The 16,513-nt window shown below is 28.3% G+C and overlaps 1 protein-coding gene across 1 annotated transcript; it reads left to right on the plus strand.

The window, feature by feature from the left end:
• Positions 1-10,523: 10,523 nt before the first annotated feature.
• On the plus strand, positions 10,524-13,533 carry LOC109817630 (protein THYLAKOID FORMATION1, chloroplastic). Its single transcript, XM_020382946.3, has 5 exons — positions 10,524-10,864; positions 11,494-11,764; positions 12,123-12,339; positions 12,634-12,749; positions 12,934-13,533. Exons 1-5 carry the CDS (start codon positions 10,678-10,680, stop codon positions 13,022-13,024), a joined length of 882 nt encoding a protein of 293 aa, XP_020238535.1. The 5' UTR covers positions 10,524-10,677; the 3' UTR covers positions 13,025-13,533.
• The last annotated feature ends 2,980 nt before the right edge of the window (positions 13,534-16,513 follow it).

The raw sequence follows: 16,513 nt of genomic DNA on the forward strand, positions 1-16,513 counted from the left end.
AATTACTTATTTGCGGGTCTCATAGGTTCCATGAGTTTTTACATTAAAATATTTGGTCATTAGTGATAAAATTTTATTCTTGATATGATCGCCTTTGTTAGGGAATTGTTCCGATCTTCCTTTCATGTGGAGTAGTGTATGCTAGGTTATCGGTTCATTACTGATTTGTCTTTACTTCTAAACCTTAAACTCTAAACTTCTCGTAGTAAAAATATCTTGATACTTATCTGAGATGTGTTGTCAGGCCTCTCGATAAAGTCATCTCAAAATTTATCTGGAATGGTAGAATTATAAAACATAAAATAAAATAAAAACTGCATACTTTGTGTATCTGAAAAGGCAGCTGCAGGAGTTAATTCAAACGCGGTTTCTCTATAAAAGCAACTAATCTCGTTAGTTACCTTCTTAGCCGTGCCAAACATATAAAATCCACTTTTTATTGCTTATAAAAAGTAATCGTACGTACAAACACGTAAACTTTATATATTCTATAAATTTTAGCTAAAGAAGGTTAGAGCGATACTGTATTAAAGTTGCCCTATAAAGTCTATTTATTATGAATTAAATTAATAAAGTTGTTTTAGTACATCGTTTTACATTATTTATGAATTGAGGTAATCTTTTTAAATAAACATCCTTATTCTTTAAAACATTGTCACGTCTTTCAAAAGAATGTTTAGATAAATATTTATTAATAATTTTATTACATAAATTATTTATGATAATTTATTTATAAAATTTAATGATATATATAAAACATTAAATATTCCCTAAATAGAGAAGAACTATAAATCCCGAATAACGCGGTAACATGATTGTCTTGAACGATATTAAATTCGGGATTTATTATCACGCTCCATCTGTTCTTATGATTAGGGGTGGGCAACGGGCGGGTTCGATCAGGTTCGGGTGAAAAATATTCAACTCGTTGTAAATCGACTTTAAAAAAATGTGACCCATATTCGATCGACTGAGTTTTCAGTTTGAGGCGGTTCGGGTTGCAACGGATTCAGATTTGGGCAGGTGGGTACAATTGAGTTTGAGATTTTTTGTGGACTAAGTTATTTTAACGAAGGTGAAGCTTAAAACGGTAAAAAAATATTTTTAAAACAGTGTACAAAAATAGAATGAAGGTAACAATAGATGATGTAAGTAGATTCGTAGATGAAACATTTACAAACTAAAGAAGAAAAAACAAAAGATAACAAAATTCATAGTTGTTACATGCAAAAGAAATCTAAAGTTAGATTACAAAATCTATAAGAAACTATTGTCGCACAAATTGTACTCAAAATGGAGACAGGAAGATGAAAAAGAAAGAAACAAAAAGAAAAATCTAAAAATAGACTAGTGTGTTGAGAAATTGAATGAGGAAGGAGAAGACAAAAGAAATATCTGGATTATGAGAAAAAGAAAAAAAAATTACAAATTGATGGCTATATTATACTTGAAATAAAGACTTTTGAATTTGGACCATTGTTGTTTAGTTATACAAAAGTAATAAAAATTAAATTTATCTCATTTTCGGTTGGGTTCGATTTTTAGCGGGTTTAAAAATTTAAAACCGAACCCGCCCAATATAACTCGTATAAAATCAAAATTCTAACCCGATTTACCCGTAAAACCCACCTGAACCCACTCAAAAGTAATATTTTTTATCGAGTTTTTCGGGTTCGGTTCGGGTCTTGGTTTTATGCTCACCCCTACTTATGATGTTCAATTTTAAATTTTAAAATCACAATAATTATTAATTTCTTTAGATTTTAACTATAATATTTTTTTTCTTCTAATGCCTTATGTATATAATTATTATCTTATTAAAATTAATATATATATATATATATATATATATATATATATATATCAACCCCAAGCGTGTGGTTCAGCGGTAGGAGTTGATCTACGCTTAAGCAAAGTCAGGAATTCGAATCCTGCCTTGTGTATGCAGCCGCGTTAAATCTTGGGGCCAACTATCTCATTCTTTGAGGTGCCTCCAACGTAGATATAACAACATTTTGTACCGATAACAGTAATAATAATGTCGACGTTGATAATAATAAAGACAACCATGACCATAATAATAATAGTGTTAGATTGTTGATGATCTTCAAGTAATGTTAATAATGTTATTATTAATAATAATAATTATTATATTAATAATAATGATAATAGTAATGACAATGATAACAATGTTATTAAGTGATGTTTGTTGATAAAAAATTGTTAAATAAAATAAAATATATAAATAATTAATTGATTAAATTTTATGTTTGGTCTTTTAATGTCATTAGAATATAGACTAATTTTGTTGGTAGTTTTATGAATTTTTACATATGTTGAATAAATAAGAAAAAGTTAAACTTATGTTCTAAATTTAAGGTGTATGAATGAAAAGAAGAAAAAACAAAATAAAAAAGTCAAATAAATAATTAAGAATAGTAATTAATTGCTAAATATGATACGGGATACGATATAAAATAAAAAGAGATGAGAAAAAAATAGAATAAAAGTGAGTTACAAAAAGTGTCGTTTATGTTAAGTATCGGAATAAATAATTAGGGGATCCATCTGTCATACTTGATTGTTGTTTAGGCAATACAAAAATTGGTGACTTCTGACTTCTGATTGCCAACAAGATTCTCTAATTCGTATTGAAGATGATGATAATAAAATAATACTTATAGAGAAAAATACTATAATAGTGTCTTTATCACACTGAATCTTGATATTATCTTTTGAGATTTTTTATCCTTTTTTTTATATATAAAATGTCCTTTTCGTTACCTCTTATGCTTTAATTATTACCTTAAGAAAGAAAGAGGATAACTCTCATGCAACTTTCATCTCATAGTTTGTGTAATTTAATTTTTTTATTAGCCGTGTGTAATTTGATGTTAAACTTTTAGAGTTGTAAAATTTATCTGTATAAACATATTTGAACATTGTTGATAAAAAAATGTACAAGCTTAAACTTAAAATATAGAAATTAATTTAAAATCGTGAATTATTATAAGCACCGAAAATGTACGAAAGTTAAAAACATTGATTGAATTGACACATTAAAAAATTAGGGAATAAACTATAAATTAAAAGAAGTAAGGAGTTTTATTTAAAATTATGGAAAACAATTGTTAAATACGTGAAGCACGTTCTCTCCTCAAGGATTGGAGCAGAAGGCATATGGGCACGTGAAGTGAAGAACACTACGTGTAGACTAGACTGTATCCTGAACGGATAAGACTAACAGTATCCCTCCACGTTTGATTGATACAGATAATATTTAAGTTTAAATAATTCTGTTTCAGTTTTTATATGTAACTCCTACCTTATAGGGTATACATTACAGTGTACTTAATTTGGAAAATAAAATTTTAAATATATGAAAGAGGGTGAAAAAAACAAAAAGAGGGATTTTTTTTCTATTGTTTGGTAAGTGAAAATCAAATCTTGTTTGATCGGATGAAAAGTAAAAGTGAATAATATATAATATGGTTGTAAAAATAATTAATAATAATATTTAGATTAACATAACAATTTAAATTAAAATATTATAAATAAAACTATTATGTATCATTATTGTGGTTGTTTCTATTATTTTTGTTGTCAGTATTATTGTTGTAGTTGGATTTTTGTAACAAACATACCAAATTTGTTGTAATATAAATTGAAATAGAAGTTGTCCATCTACAAGGATTTGAATAATATGTTATAATTTCTAATATTTTAATTAAAATTTGTAAAAGAAAAATTTACAATTGAATATGAACATATTGATTTGTATTTTGATATTGAACTAGTAAGTAAACTATATAGAAAACAAATGTAAATTTAAAAGATGACAGTAGTAAGAGAAACGGTTAGGATTGGATGTCACATATTTTACTCCTTTGTTTTATTACTAAGAGTATCTGGATATGATTTCTATCACTCATTATTAATGAATTCTCTAAAATTGTTCTAAATTAATTCATTATCTTTAGAAATTCTAATGATACTAATTTATTAAATGATTTCCCAGTTTATCAAACCAAAGTCCTTGCATTAAGCTCAAGAATTTGTTCAACTAATGACTCAAAATCTATTCCTAACCTTTAGAATCATTAGATGATTTAATTTAAATTAGATTTAGTAAATATTTTCAAATCAAAATCTAAGTCACAAATCAAAAGGTGATCGATCAATTCACCTCAAGCATCAAGAATAAAATCAAATCATTAACACTGAATAATAGAATATCATATATATATATATATATATATATATATATATATATATATATATATATAAACCAAAAGGATTATATAAGAGTTTAATAGATTACTTTCAATCCCAACAAATGATTAGAAGATTAGTTACTCATGATGGTGAGAACAATCTCCAATTACAATAAAAAGCATAGAAAAGAAAAGATTGAACCTAAGATCCTTGTCCCTAGATGGTCTTGAAGCTTTCCTCCTTCTTTAGAGCTATGTTCTCTCTCTATTTTTGTTATATTCCTCATTTTCTCTCTCTTAATGCTTAATACATGTCCAAAAAATTAAAATTGAGTTTGATATACGTGACCAATTTGCTCAACCCTTTCTAAACAGATAAGCAAATTTTGAATTCTTGATGGTGAAGAAAGTTTCATCTGTTAAGCCTTTTTTAGTTCGTTGAACCCTTTTCAAAATGAAATTTTCTTGGTCTTTTAGGCCAAATTTACTCAATCATTTTCAAACGGTTGAGCAAATTGTTTTGATGCACTTCTTTACTCTGTCTTTGATCCGTTAAGCACATCCAAATTGATTAAGCAATTTTGTAAATTTAGGAGGCCTTATGACTTGATCAAATTTGCATGAAAAATAAGGGTCTAAAATCTATTAACTCTTCACAAACTAATCGATTTTACACATCCTTTTGATTTTTACAATATTTTAGGGGTTAAAATTATATTTTCTTTTAAAACTAATTAAGTAAGTCAAAAGAATTAAATTCTTTAAGTAAAATTGACACTTATCAGTTGCAACTACTGTTGTCACCATTGTTGTTGCCACATCATTATCACCTCCACTTTCGTCATTGCCACTTTGGAGAGTTGTGATAAAGGATAGCGAGCGTCATTACTTGAATTACCCTGGTGTACTGTAGCTAGTGTTTAGTAGTTGCTTGATCAACAATCTAGGTTTATGTTTTTAGTTTTGGATTATTATATATATATATATATATATATATATATATATGTATATGTATATATATTATATTCGGGAACTATTTGCATGATAATCTTAGATTATATTATTTATGTTTTCAATTGTTAGTGTTGGGCTATAAAATGTAGGGATTTTTTGAGTCATTACACTATTAGGCTTGACAAATGGGCTGAAATCTCCTACAAAATTTTGATAGGCTAGTGGACTAGTCTTCCAAGTTGTAACCTACTTTATCATCCTACAATTATGTCAAATGTAATTCAAGAATATTTAATTTCTTAAACGACAATCTAAACACACATTTAATGTATTTTGAAGACAAGTTTGAATTGTATTTTGAGTAGTACTAATTTAGTTTAATGTTTTTTAAAGATAAATTCCTTAAATAATTGTGTATTAATATATTGTGGTGGTAACAATGGTAATTGAGATGGTGGTATTAAGGGTGACAACGATAGTAATAGTAGTGATAATGACAATTAATATTGTTGTTAGGATAGATGAGATGATGGTGATGTGAGGACAATAATAATACATACATAAAAGTGCTACTAACACATTTTTTAACATATACTATATTAATTATTATCAGATAAAAATTATTAAAAATTATAAAATTATATATAAAAAAATCATTAAATAAGATGAGTCTAAAAAAGTTGTTCACTTTTTTGATAATTTTAATCAATGAGAAATAGTAATTTGCTAACATTGACATTATTTTTTTTTCTTTAACAAAATGAAAATCAACCTAAAATATTTACATTTTTTTTATATAAATATAAAATTATTATTATTAATAAATGTTGTGTTTGTTAAAACTTAGACTTACCTATTATCATAATATTTAAAATAATGTTTAACGAGCAAAAATCATATATTGTGAGAGTATATTAATATTTGATTATCAGCTTTAGGACATTATTTCCATTATATCCATAGACAAAAAAAAATATTATAATAATATATTTAATATTTGAATTAAATTTTAGTATATATTATAATTTATAAAGGATTTAATGGTCATACACTATTAATATAAAAAAATATTACATTATCAAGTAATAAAAAGTTATTATTGATATAAATTTTAAAATAATTATTGTAAAAGTTAACAAATTTATCTATAGTAATTTGTGATTTAATGACATCATAAAATTGTTCTATATTGTCTATATATGTTTTCTCTATTTTAAATGTTAAATATTAATAAAATTATGTTTTATATTTTAGTTTTTAGTATTATAAAATTATGATATTATCTTTATATTAATTATGTATTATCCAATTATTATTAATTTAATTATGATTGAATCTTGAACCAATATTTTAACTAATTTAATGATCAATTAGATTTAAAATATATATTTTATATAATGGTTGCGATGAGTAACTCTCCTTTAACCATTAACGAAAAATAAAATGAAAATAGAGAATAGAATTGCTTTTGGACCAACTTGATCTCTCTTTATATAAAAATATCCAAATTTATATGACACTCCTTGATCCAATTTAGACATTTGCAATCAACTAATTAAGTTGTTAAATAGTAACACTATTCCACAAAAATTAAATGGCCACAGAGTTACCCACACTTAGTCAAGACTTTCCAAAGTCACCCTAAGCAATGTTATGTTACCACACATGTCTATGAATCAATGAGCTCTCATATCGATTTTTAAATTCGCAAAAATTATAGGTCTAATTTATACATTAAAAAATTAATTTAATAATTGAATCGTTTAAATTTGATATAAAATATTAGTTATCGAGTGAAATAAGTCTACCAAGACTTATTCTTAGAGTAAGTGTAGATAAACTTACTTCACTCGATAACTCATGTTCTACATTAGATTTCAACAATCCAATCGTTAAATTAAATGTTCTTAATGTATAGGTCAAGTTTACATATTTTTAAAAAAATTAAAAATTATTTGATACGTTTCATTAATTCAAATTGACAAATAATCATAAAAATATTTTATAAGTTGATTTGAATTTATGTAACATTTAATATTTTTTTAAAAAATTATAAATTTGATCTATACATCAATAAATTTTAATTTAATAGTTGAATCGTTAAAATTTGATATAGAACATAAATTATTGAGTGAATTAAGTCTATTAAGAGTTGCTCTTAGAATAAGCCTGCCAAAACATATGTGTGTTTGGAGGAATTTAATAATCCAATAGTAGGTCTTGGTAAACTTACTTTATTTAATAACTAATATGGGTTAAACATTCACACCAAAAATATTTGAAAAAAAATGAAGGATTAATTATAAACCTTTGCAGTTGTTTAATATGTGCATGGATCCTCAGTCCTCATTATAACTTTCTGTTTTATGTTATGACTAGTGGGGTGGATTTCATAACTTGTGGAAAAAAGATAGACACTATAAGGGGGATTGAATAATATCTATCAAAAACTCACATTTTTTTCTTGTAGTGAAGTAATAATGTTAACAGTAAAGACTATAGTAGAAGAGGCAGATAAAATACAAGTAATTTTTATACCGATTCATCTCAATCATTGAGACTACGTCCAATTCTCAATCAAATTAAATTGAGTTCCACTATCTTAAAAAGGATAAAAATATTCTTTCAAAAAACCACTTTCGGATCAAGCCTAAGTGTTCTTTGAATTGTCTCTTCAAACAATCTACCCAAGTATTTTTTCAACACAAAGTCTCTCCAAGTTTCAAAATCAAGTATTCTTTTACAGTCAAACCTCTCAAGGCTCAAATGAGTATTCTTGTACAAACAAACCTCTCCAAACTCAAACCAAGTATTCTTTTACTAATTAATCTCTTCATGCTCAAATGAGTATTCTTTTAACAAACAAGTTTCTTCAGTCTCAATCCTATAACAATAGTTATATTTGTGTAAATTGATGTTATTTTGTCTTACAAACAAGACATGATACAACCAATTAAGAACAATATCTTGACAAAAAGAATGAATAATGGTTTATACAAGACTTTTTTTGAAAAAGTTTTTTTTCCCGTATTTTTGAAGTTCCTTATATATAGTAGTCTTAATGAAGATGATCCTTGTAAAACCTTGAGGTTTTTTCACAAGCTTGTTTCGTATGTCTTCATTACAAGTCTCATGAGATAAGAAATGTATGTTGAAGCATTAAATGCTTGTATATTGTCACTTCTTATTAGATCAAGACGGCTACTTATTAACTTTAAGATAGCAAATGGACTTTTTGTGATGTGTGCAAAAAAAAAAAGCAAGTTCTGCATAAACTTTTACCGACTTTTTTTGTGTGGTGATTTTTAACTTTAAGATAGCAAATGGACTTTTTGTGATGTGTGCCAAAAAAAAGCAAGTTCTGCATAAACTTTTACCGACTTTTTTTGTGTGGTGATTTTAGGGATTCACCTGTCCTTATTTCTTGTACATAACATGACTTCGTTTACTTTAATAGATTGTGAATTTTAATGAGTTTTCTTTGTTCAATATATTAAGGAACCAATTAGTCATACATAAAGTAATCATTACTTATTATAAATGATACACATTCAATACTTTATGAAGTAAGATTATATATTTTGTTTGATGACACATTGTTTGTCTAAATTTTTGTATATCTTATATTTTGTCTGATTTTTATATTTTGCAAAAGTATTTTCTCTTTAAAAAAATGTTCTATTTATTATTATTAAATCTTGAAAGTTTGAGGGATCCAAAATTATTTTTTACCTAACATGCCTCTACATATTTTATGAATAAAAAATAAAACATAAATAAAAAGAATATACTCAGTTTAATATTTGTCTTAACATAGAAGAGAGAAATAGTTATAAGTTTATAAACATTACATAATAACGAGTGAAATAATTATAGAGAATTTAATTGTTTTAAAAAAAATGATATTTATTTATCTATACTTATTATAAGGGAGATATGTATCTAATTGCTTTTAGTCTCAATTTTTTAGTGGACCATTATACCCTTAAATGTAAAAAAAAAATTCTTATATCTTTTTAAATAATTACATGTAATTTTTTAATATTCTGTTTGTGTATAATTATTAGAAGCATAAAGTATCTCGATCTCTTTAATATTATTATCTATAAAGGGAATAGGTTTTGATAATTACCATTTTGGTTTTCATTTTTGTATTTGATATTATTATCTTTAAATTTAATAAAATTTATTTTTTTCAAAATATTTTTAAAAATAAATATATAAAGGCATTAAATGCCTCTTTCCCTACTAGTATATATATATAATACAGATATTAAACCCAAAGTCTAGTCGTTTGAATAGTACTCAAATTTGATTTTTAGTAAACATAATCTTGAATCAAGTTTTATTTATATTTAAATCAAACCATATTAGTCTAAGATAAATTTTTAGAATGATGATGAATTTTTTTTATATTAAACTTAAATACATTAAATAAAATTTAGTCCTTTAATTTCATAGATGATCCAATTCGGTGTTGTGAACCACAGATTGGATTGAGTCATAGATGGAATATTTAAACCTATTTCCCATTTTTCAATTAAACAAAACGCACCATTTCCATTTCTCAAATTTTTTACCGTTTTTCAACTTAATATAAAACAACAAAATATGTTATATGTGAATGTGACTGGTCCAAATTTCAGCCACGACGAAATATCAAATACCGTAGAAGAGAAGCAAGTATTGCTTCTTCTAAAAAACGACTACAATGCACTGAAATAACATATAATTAATCTCTCTCTCTATATATAAAATTTAGAATCAAAAGTTACCTTATTTACAGCTTTCTTGTATTAAAAATAAAAATTCAATATAGAAACAAGAAGGCATTTGAAAAATTGGTTTGGTTTTTAGATAAAAACATCTGAATCAAATATAAAAATAATGTGGTTCATTTGCTTAATATATATGTAATATCAAATCGAAATAAATAAATAAAAAACTGATTTTTAATATTCTTTTGGATTGAATTTATGGACTTTTAATTCAACTATTAATCAAATAAATTGATATATTATAGAATCTAATAATTAATTAAGGATATTGTTGGATAAATTTTTCTAAAAATATTTTTATAATAAAATTAATAAAAAATGGAATAAATTTTTGCATAAATTAAATTCAGCTTATATGTGTATAAGTTAATTTATATTAGTTTTGTTAAACATTATTTTAAATTTATGCATTTTACTTCCACACAATTTGTTGGAGAAAATTGTAGTATCTTCTATAATAACATTTCGAAGAAAAAAAAAAACAAAACGAAGTGTGACCGCGAAATTTGAACGTGTCATTATGTGAGCGGCTCCTTGTAAAGTGGACAAAAGAAGGTTTCAGTTTCAGTTTGAGACTTCACAGTGTGGATAAGCTTTTCGGTTTTCCCTTGTTTTCATTCCAACACCAACCTTTGAAAGCAATGCAGGTTCAGGTTGCTTCTCAATTTTGTCCTCACGAGTGACACCTTCTGAGTTCTGAGTTCTCATTTTCCCATTCCCACTTTCCACCCATGGCCGCTCTCACTTCTCTCTCTTTCTCCGCACTCACTCAATGCTCACGAACAAAGCCTTCTCTCGCTTCCACTTCAGCTGACATCTTTGCCTTTCGCACCCATTTCTCCTACCACTATGTCACTGTTCGAGCTTCCAATTATTCAGCTTCTAAGATGGTTCTTCAATGCATGTCTTCTGCTACAGGTTCCTGTCCTTTTTTCAACTTGCATGCTAGAGAGAAAAACGTTAAGTCTTTGAATTTCTACAAAACCACATCTTGTAAGATAAGGGTTGTATTTTAAAACATTTGCTGCTAGTTTGATGACAGTCTTTTAATGAGTAGTCTCATAGCTGATAGCTCGATAGGTCCAATAATGATCACTAGGATAGATACCATCTTAAGAGCACATGCATTTGACTTAATTCAATTTTACAATATTTGCATATAAAGTGAGAGTTATTGTCCATTTGTATACACTCTTTTAACTATATCAATAAGTGGACATGGGATCTGCAACAAAAAAATATTTGTTATGATAGACTGATAAAAAAAATACATGTTTTGGTTACCTTAATTATAAATGGCATGGTGTGAGCAGTTTCACACTTTCACGTGTTGGTGTGCAAATGTGAATGCGAAGTCTTACATTAGATAGAAATTAGTGTGTTGAATAATATATAAGTGGAAAAAACTCACAAAATTGATCCTCAAGGTTTTAGATTAAATTGTGGTTTTGAGTTTAGTTTAGGTTCTTTCATCCTTCTAACATATTCTGCTCACAAGAGAAGAATAAATAGATGTAGAAAATTTTATGTGGTTGCATGATGTGCAGATGTTCCCCCCACTGTTTCTGAGACGAAGTTAAATTTCCTCAAGACGTATAAGCGACCAATCCCTAGTATCTACAATAATGTGCTGCAGGAGCTGATAGTGCAACAACATTTAATGAGATACAAGAGATCATACCGTTATGACCCTGTCTTTGCTCTTGGTTTTGTTACTGTATATGATAAACTCATGGAAGGGTATCCTAGTGATGAGGACCGAGATGCCATCTTCCAAGCCTACATCAATGCATTGAATGAAGATCCAGAACAATACAGGTTGCAACACTGTGTAATTTGGCTTTTCTTATTTGTTTTTGTGATTCTGTTCCAAATCATTAGCAGAAATGAAAGCACTATTATCAGTGCCATTTTGAATAAATTGCATTTGAGGTTCTCTCTTTTTAGTTTAATTTATGTGTACAGCCAGTGTAAAGAGTTTTTTTACGTTTTTCACTTTCAACAAAGTAAAATTTATGGTAGTATGATTTTTATGGTAGTTTTTTTTATAAAAATTAATAAACTAATCATACACAGTTGATTTCTGATTGAATAACAGTGTAAAAACTCCTTATTTGTTGGTGTATAAACTATTTTCTCTAACTTTTTGTGTTACATTAAATTATGTTTTGTACAGAATAGATGCAAGAAAGTTGGAAGAGTGGGCTCGGGTTCAAAACCCTAGTTCTCTGGTTGAGTTTTCATCCAAAGAAGGAGAAGTTGAGGGAATTTTAAAGGATATTGCAAAAAGAGCAGGGGGAAAAGGGGAATTCAGTAATAGTCGTTTCTTTGCTGTAGGCCTCTTTCGGCTTCTCGAGTTAGCAAATACCACAGAACCAACAATTTTGGACAAGGTTAAACCAATTCATTTAAGACTTATGATTTGGAATTATTCAAATACTCATTTCATTACACTATTTTGATTATTCAATTTGAAGTTGAAGCTACCAAGTTTAGTTCTCATTTACACGAGTTCTAGCAAATCACAAATCAAGAAATTCTAACATATTTGGAAGTGACTAATAGCTTGACCTGATGTGTTCCTCCCGGGATTGATCTTAGTAGCATGATTGTAAAAGTTTATATTTCGTAAATCCTAATTAGTGTTTGTAGTTATTGTCAATTCATCTTTGGTGTCAACTTAACAGCTTTGTGCGGCTTTGAACATCAACAAAAGAAGTGTTGATCGGGACTTGGATGTGTATCGTACCCTGCTTTCGAAGTTGGTTCAAGCAAAAGAGCTGCTAAAGGAGTATATTGACAGGTAAACATCAAACCTTTCAATGCCCTTCAAATTCAATTGTTTTTCTCTGTTCTCATTACTTTTCATTTGAGATATAATAGGTTAATGTAAATTCTTGTACTAGTAGATGTGACAGATTTACAGTTATAACTTGCTTGCTTTCCTCAGCAAGGTTTTGATTCTTTGAAATGATATTTTGCTTCAGGGAGAAGAAGAAACAAGAAGAAAGGGCTGAACCACAGAAGGCTAATGAGGCCATCACAAAATGTTTGGGACAACAATTGCTTGGTCTGTAGTTATGGTCTTCTGAAACAATCTCCTACTGAAGACTTCTTATCCTTCACATGTTTTTTTGTTGTTGTTGATCTTTGAGTTGGATAAGCAAAGTCGGAACTTCTATCATCTTCATTTAGCAGGATTTGAATAATCTAAAGATAGGAGTACACTTCAATGGATAAAATATAATAATAACAGTTGATTATCGATGATTGAGATTTTAATAAAATGTGTGTAAAATAAATTTGAAATTTATTATAATCTCAATCGTTGATTAATCAAAAATTATTATTATCTGCTTCATTCAATATAGTGTACAATTTAGAGAACAAATCCTTGATTTTACATATTATACTTATTGTAAATTGTAAACTCTGGTCATGGTGATCGTGATCCACCTAATCCTTTGTTTCGCCAAACCCACTATTAGTTTATCCGTCCAACTCGCATTGTGGTCACCAATATATTTTGTGGTTCTCAAACGCAAGACTCAAAGCCTATGTTCTAGCTACCACTAAATTTTTTTACATTTCAGTGTGTAACATCTTTCACATATTATTTTCACTGTTTAAATTTGCTATCATTAATCACAAATTTATCTTAAAGTGTGCACCATACTCCTTTTATTATAATGGTGTGTATGGTCTTTGGTTTCTTTCTTACCGAGACTAGTGATGAATTGGTCTTTTAGCACTACCACACGAGCAGCAGAATGCAAAGGTCAAGATTACTTCAAACTAAATATAGGCCTCTGCTATACATGTGTGTCAAAAAATGGTAGAAGTCATACAATTTTTAGATAGGTGATAAGCCATTTACCGTTGTTCCTTTGAATTTTAAAACAATAAACAAGTGTAGAATAAAGAGGAAAAAAAGAGCACAATACTACTGACACATTATTACCCTTACACAAAATATTACGCTTTTAACTCATCAAAAGTTTCATGAATTTTCGCTTGTAACGTCCATTATTATTTGAGTATAAATTGATATTGTGAGCATGGGAACCAAAAAAGCATGTCGAATGCATTGGGTTTAGAAAAAATTTAATATTATTTTCCTATAAAGTTAACGATGTGAATGGCTGCCATGAAATTGAGAAAGAAGAGGAAGAAAATAAATAAGAAATAAAAAGGATGAATAGTTTGGTTGCAAAGGAATGAAGAAAGAGGTAAACCTTTTCATTTTCTGTCTGAAGTGCGCGAAAACAGGTGAGAGATGTCATCTAAACCACTAATATGTTAGCGTAAGACAAATTGATGAGCTACTTGCTATTTTATTTTATTTATTTTTGATGCATCAAAAGGAAACTAGTTTTGTATTTTAGAATAAAACAGAATTTTGGAAGTGATAATGTCATGCTATAGTTTTGTAAAGGAAAAGAAAAATCTTTTAATGAGTGGCGAGCATGTTAACCTGGACATGGTAAGAAATTTCTACCAAAACAGTATCATCGTCAACTGGGAGAGGTTGATTCCAAGGTTCCCCATTAATCCTCATGAATGTATGATCTGCTGCACCTTTGTGAAACTCAAAGCGGATTGTGTGTGCCTAATGCCAATATAATTTAAATTTTAAGACGAAGGATTGATATTGTGTGTTTTAGGGATATGCGTGTACGAATGACCGATCTAAAACATCATTAAAAAGTGACATGAGCTACGTCAAATCTAAACCAACATTAAAAAATGACAAGAGCTACACATTACAACGACTAAATAACCAACTCAAACCATCTGATTCAACTCAAAAACTGCTGAGCTAGGTAGCTCGTCACTCCAAACAACTCAACTGGCGGAACAGAAAATTGGTCACATATAAGGTCCATGTAATGATTGCTATTATTCAGTCTATCATTAAGAAATTAACAAGTAAAAACTGTAGGTTCTTGATAGTGAAGCTGCACATAGTGCCAAATTAACTAATGATAACAAATTCATGGTTGGATGGAAATGAACTCGGCGTTCTAAAGATTCATAAACCAAAATAATAAAACGAAATTCAAGATATCGCTATAATTAACCAGTTGCAAGGAACCAATTTAACTAATTTTCATAAATAGATACCCGGTAGTTAGTTAATTAAGTTAGCGGCGTTGGTTGAAGAAATAAGGCATTTTCCTGTAAATAGGGGAAGGGTTGAGAGGAGTTAGTCAACTGATGAGTTAGGATTGTAGGAAGGATATCTCAATATACAGGGAATTTGTGCATTCTTTCCGTTAATCAATAACAGTATTTTCTTGGTGTGCTTAATCTGAATCAGTTTCTACCATACTCCTATACTAAATGGTTTTATGAATTTACTGTGATTAAAAAAACAGCCTATAAACCATAAAATGAATTCTTTGCCCAATCAATGACAGATCTACACAAACTGACCTGGCAGGAGGGTGGAACAGAGGAGCAAAGAACCATCCTTGTGTGCATCCAAGCTTAGTAACATGATTACAATCAGAATATATCAATCACAAAAAAGGTTGATGAAATTACGTCATGGTCTATAAGACTCAAACTATATAGACTTTCCAATCAAGAGGGAGAAAGTCAAAATGTCATTGTAATCAACCTTCGATGTCTATACAATGCTTTTAGTATTTACTATGATTACTACAAAAAAAAAAAAATCCCTGATTGATCAACTGATTTTTGAATTTTTTAGGATGCAATTTTTGTTCAGAATGAAATGCATAAGACACTTGAGCATCCATTCCCAGTTTGAAGTCTTAAGATTTTCTTAAACATGGTTAGGATGGATTGATGGGATGAGGAAAAAAAAGTCCTCGAATATATTCTATTTCCATGACCTAAAGTGCTATAAGAGAAGCTAACAATAATCAAGTAATCAACACCAATGATGAAGGTAATCAATGAATTACACTTAATCAGCATACTGGTATAACATTATACAAATCAGGTTTCCATCATTACACATTCATACTTTTCATCTTATGAAATGGAAGTTTTATTGTTAAAATTAATGTAAAATGGATTTTATATTTCCGAAACTTGATATTTCCTAACCAAGATCCAAGGATGTGAAAAATACAAACTTAAATATCAAAATGAAGTGACAAGTAAATCAAATAATTCTACAGTAAGTGGAAAATGGACTTATAATGTCTGAAAAGGTAAGGTTCATGTATAAAAGAACCCAGGAAAAACTATTCTTAACCATGCTGAAGTAATTCCAAAATTCCCCTCGAAAAGTATGGCAACCTTCCTGAGGAGCAGTAAGAAACAGCCAGACATGGAAGTACAGTGAGTAGATCAGAAGCCAAAAGTTATTAAGCAAAACAATTTTGAAGAACTAATTTCACCAGCACTCCCACAACCCACCCATATTTTTATTATGTGAACTCCATTTGTTAAAAAACAAGGATAAATATTAAATGCTCAGATATATTTTTGCGCTTGCTTGAGGAAAACAGGGCTCATGCCCATAATAGTTAAAAAACAAATGATCTCAAAGTCAGCACTATTTAGTTTTACCTTGTAAACTCTATATCATCC

This window comes from Cajanus cajan, chromosome 10 (assembly GCF_000230855.2).
Source record: "Cajanus cajan strain Asha chromosome 10, NIPB_CcT2T_4, whole genome shotgun sequence".
NCBI lineage: Eukaryota > Viridiplantae > Streptophyta > Magnoliopsida > Fabales > Fabaceae > Cajanus > Cajanus cajan.

Excerpts from the sequence above, each read along its gene's own strand:
- LOC109817630 (XM_020382946.3), top strand. The coding sequence starts at position 10,678 with ATGGCCGCTCTCACTTCTCTCTCTTTCTCCGCACTCACTCAATGCTCA. Across the intron at positions 12,340-12,633 it reads AACCAACAATTTTGGACAAG|CTTTGTGCGGCTTTGAACAT; the intron begins GTTAAACCAATT and ends TCAACTTAACAG. Across the intron at positions 12,750-12,933 it reads CTAAAGGAGTATATTGACAG|GGAGAAGAAGAAACAAGAAG; the intron begins GTAAACATCAAA and ends ATTTTGCTTCAG.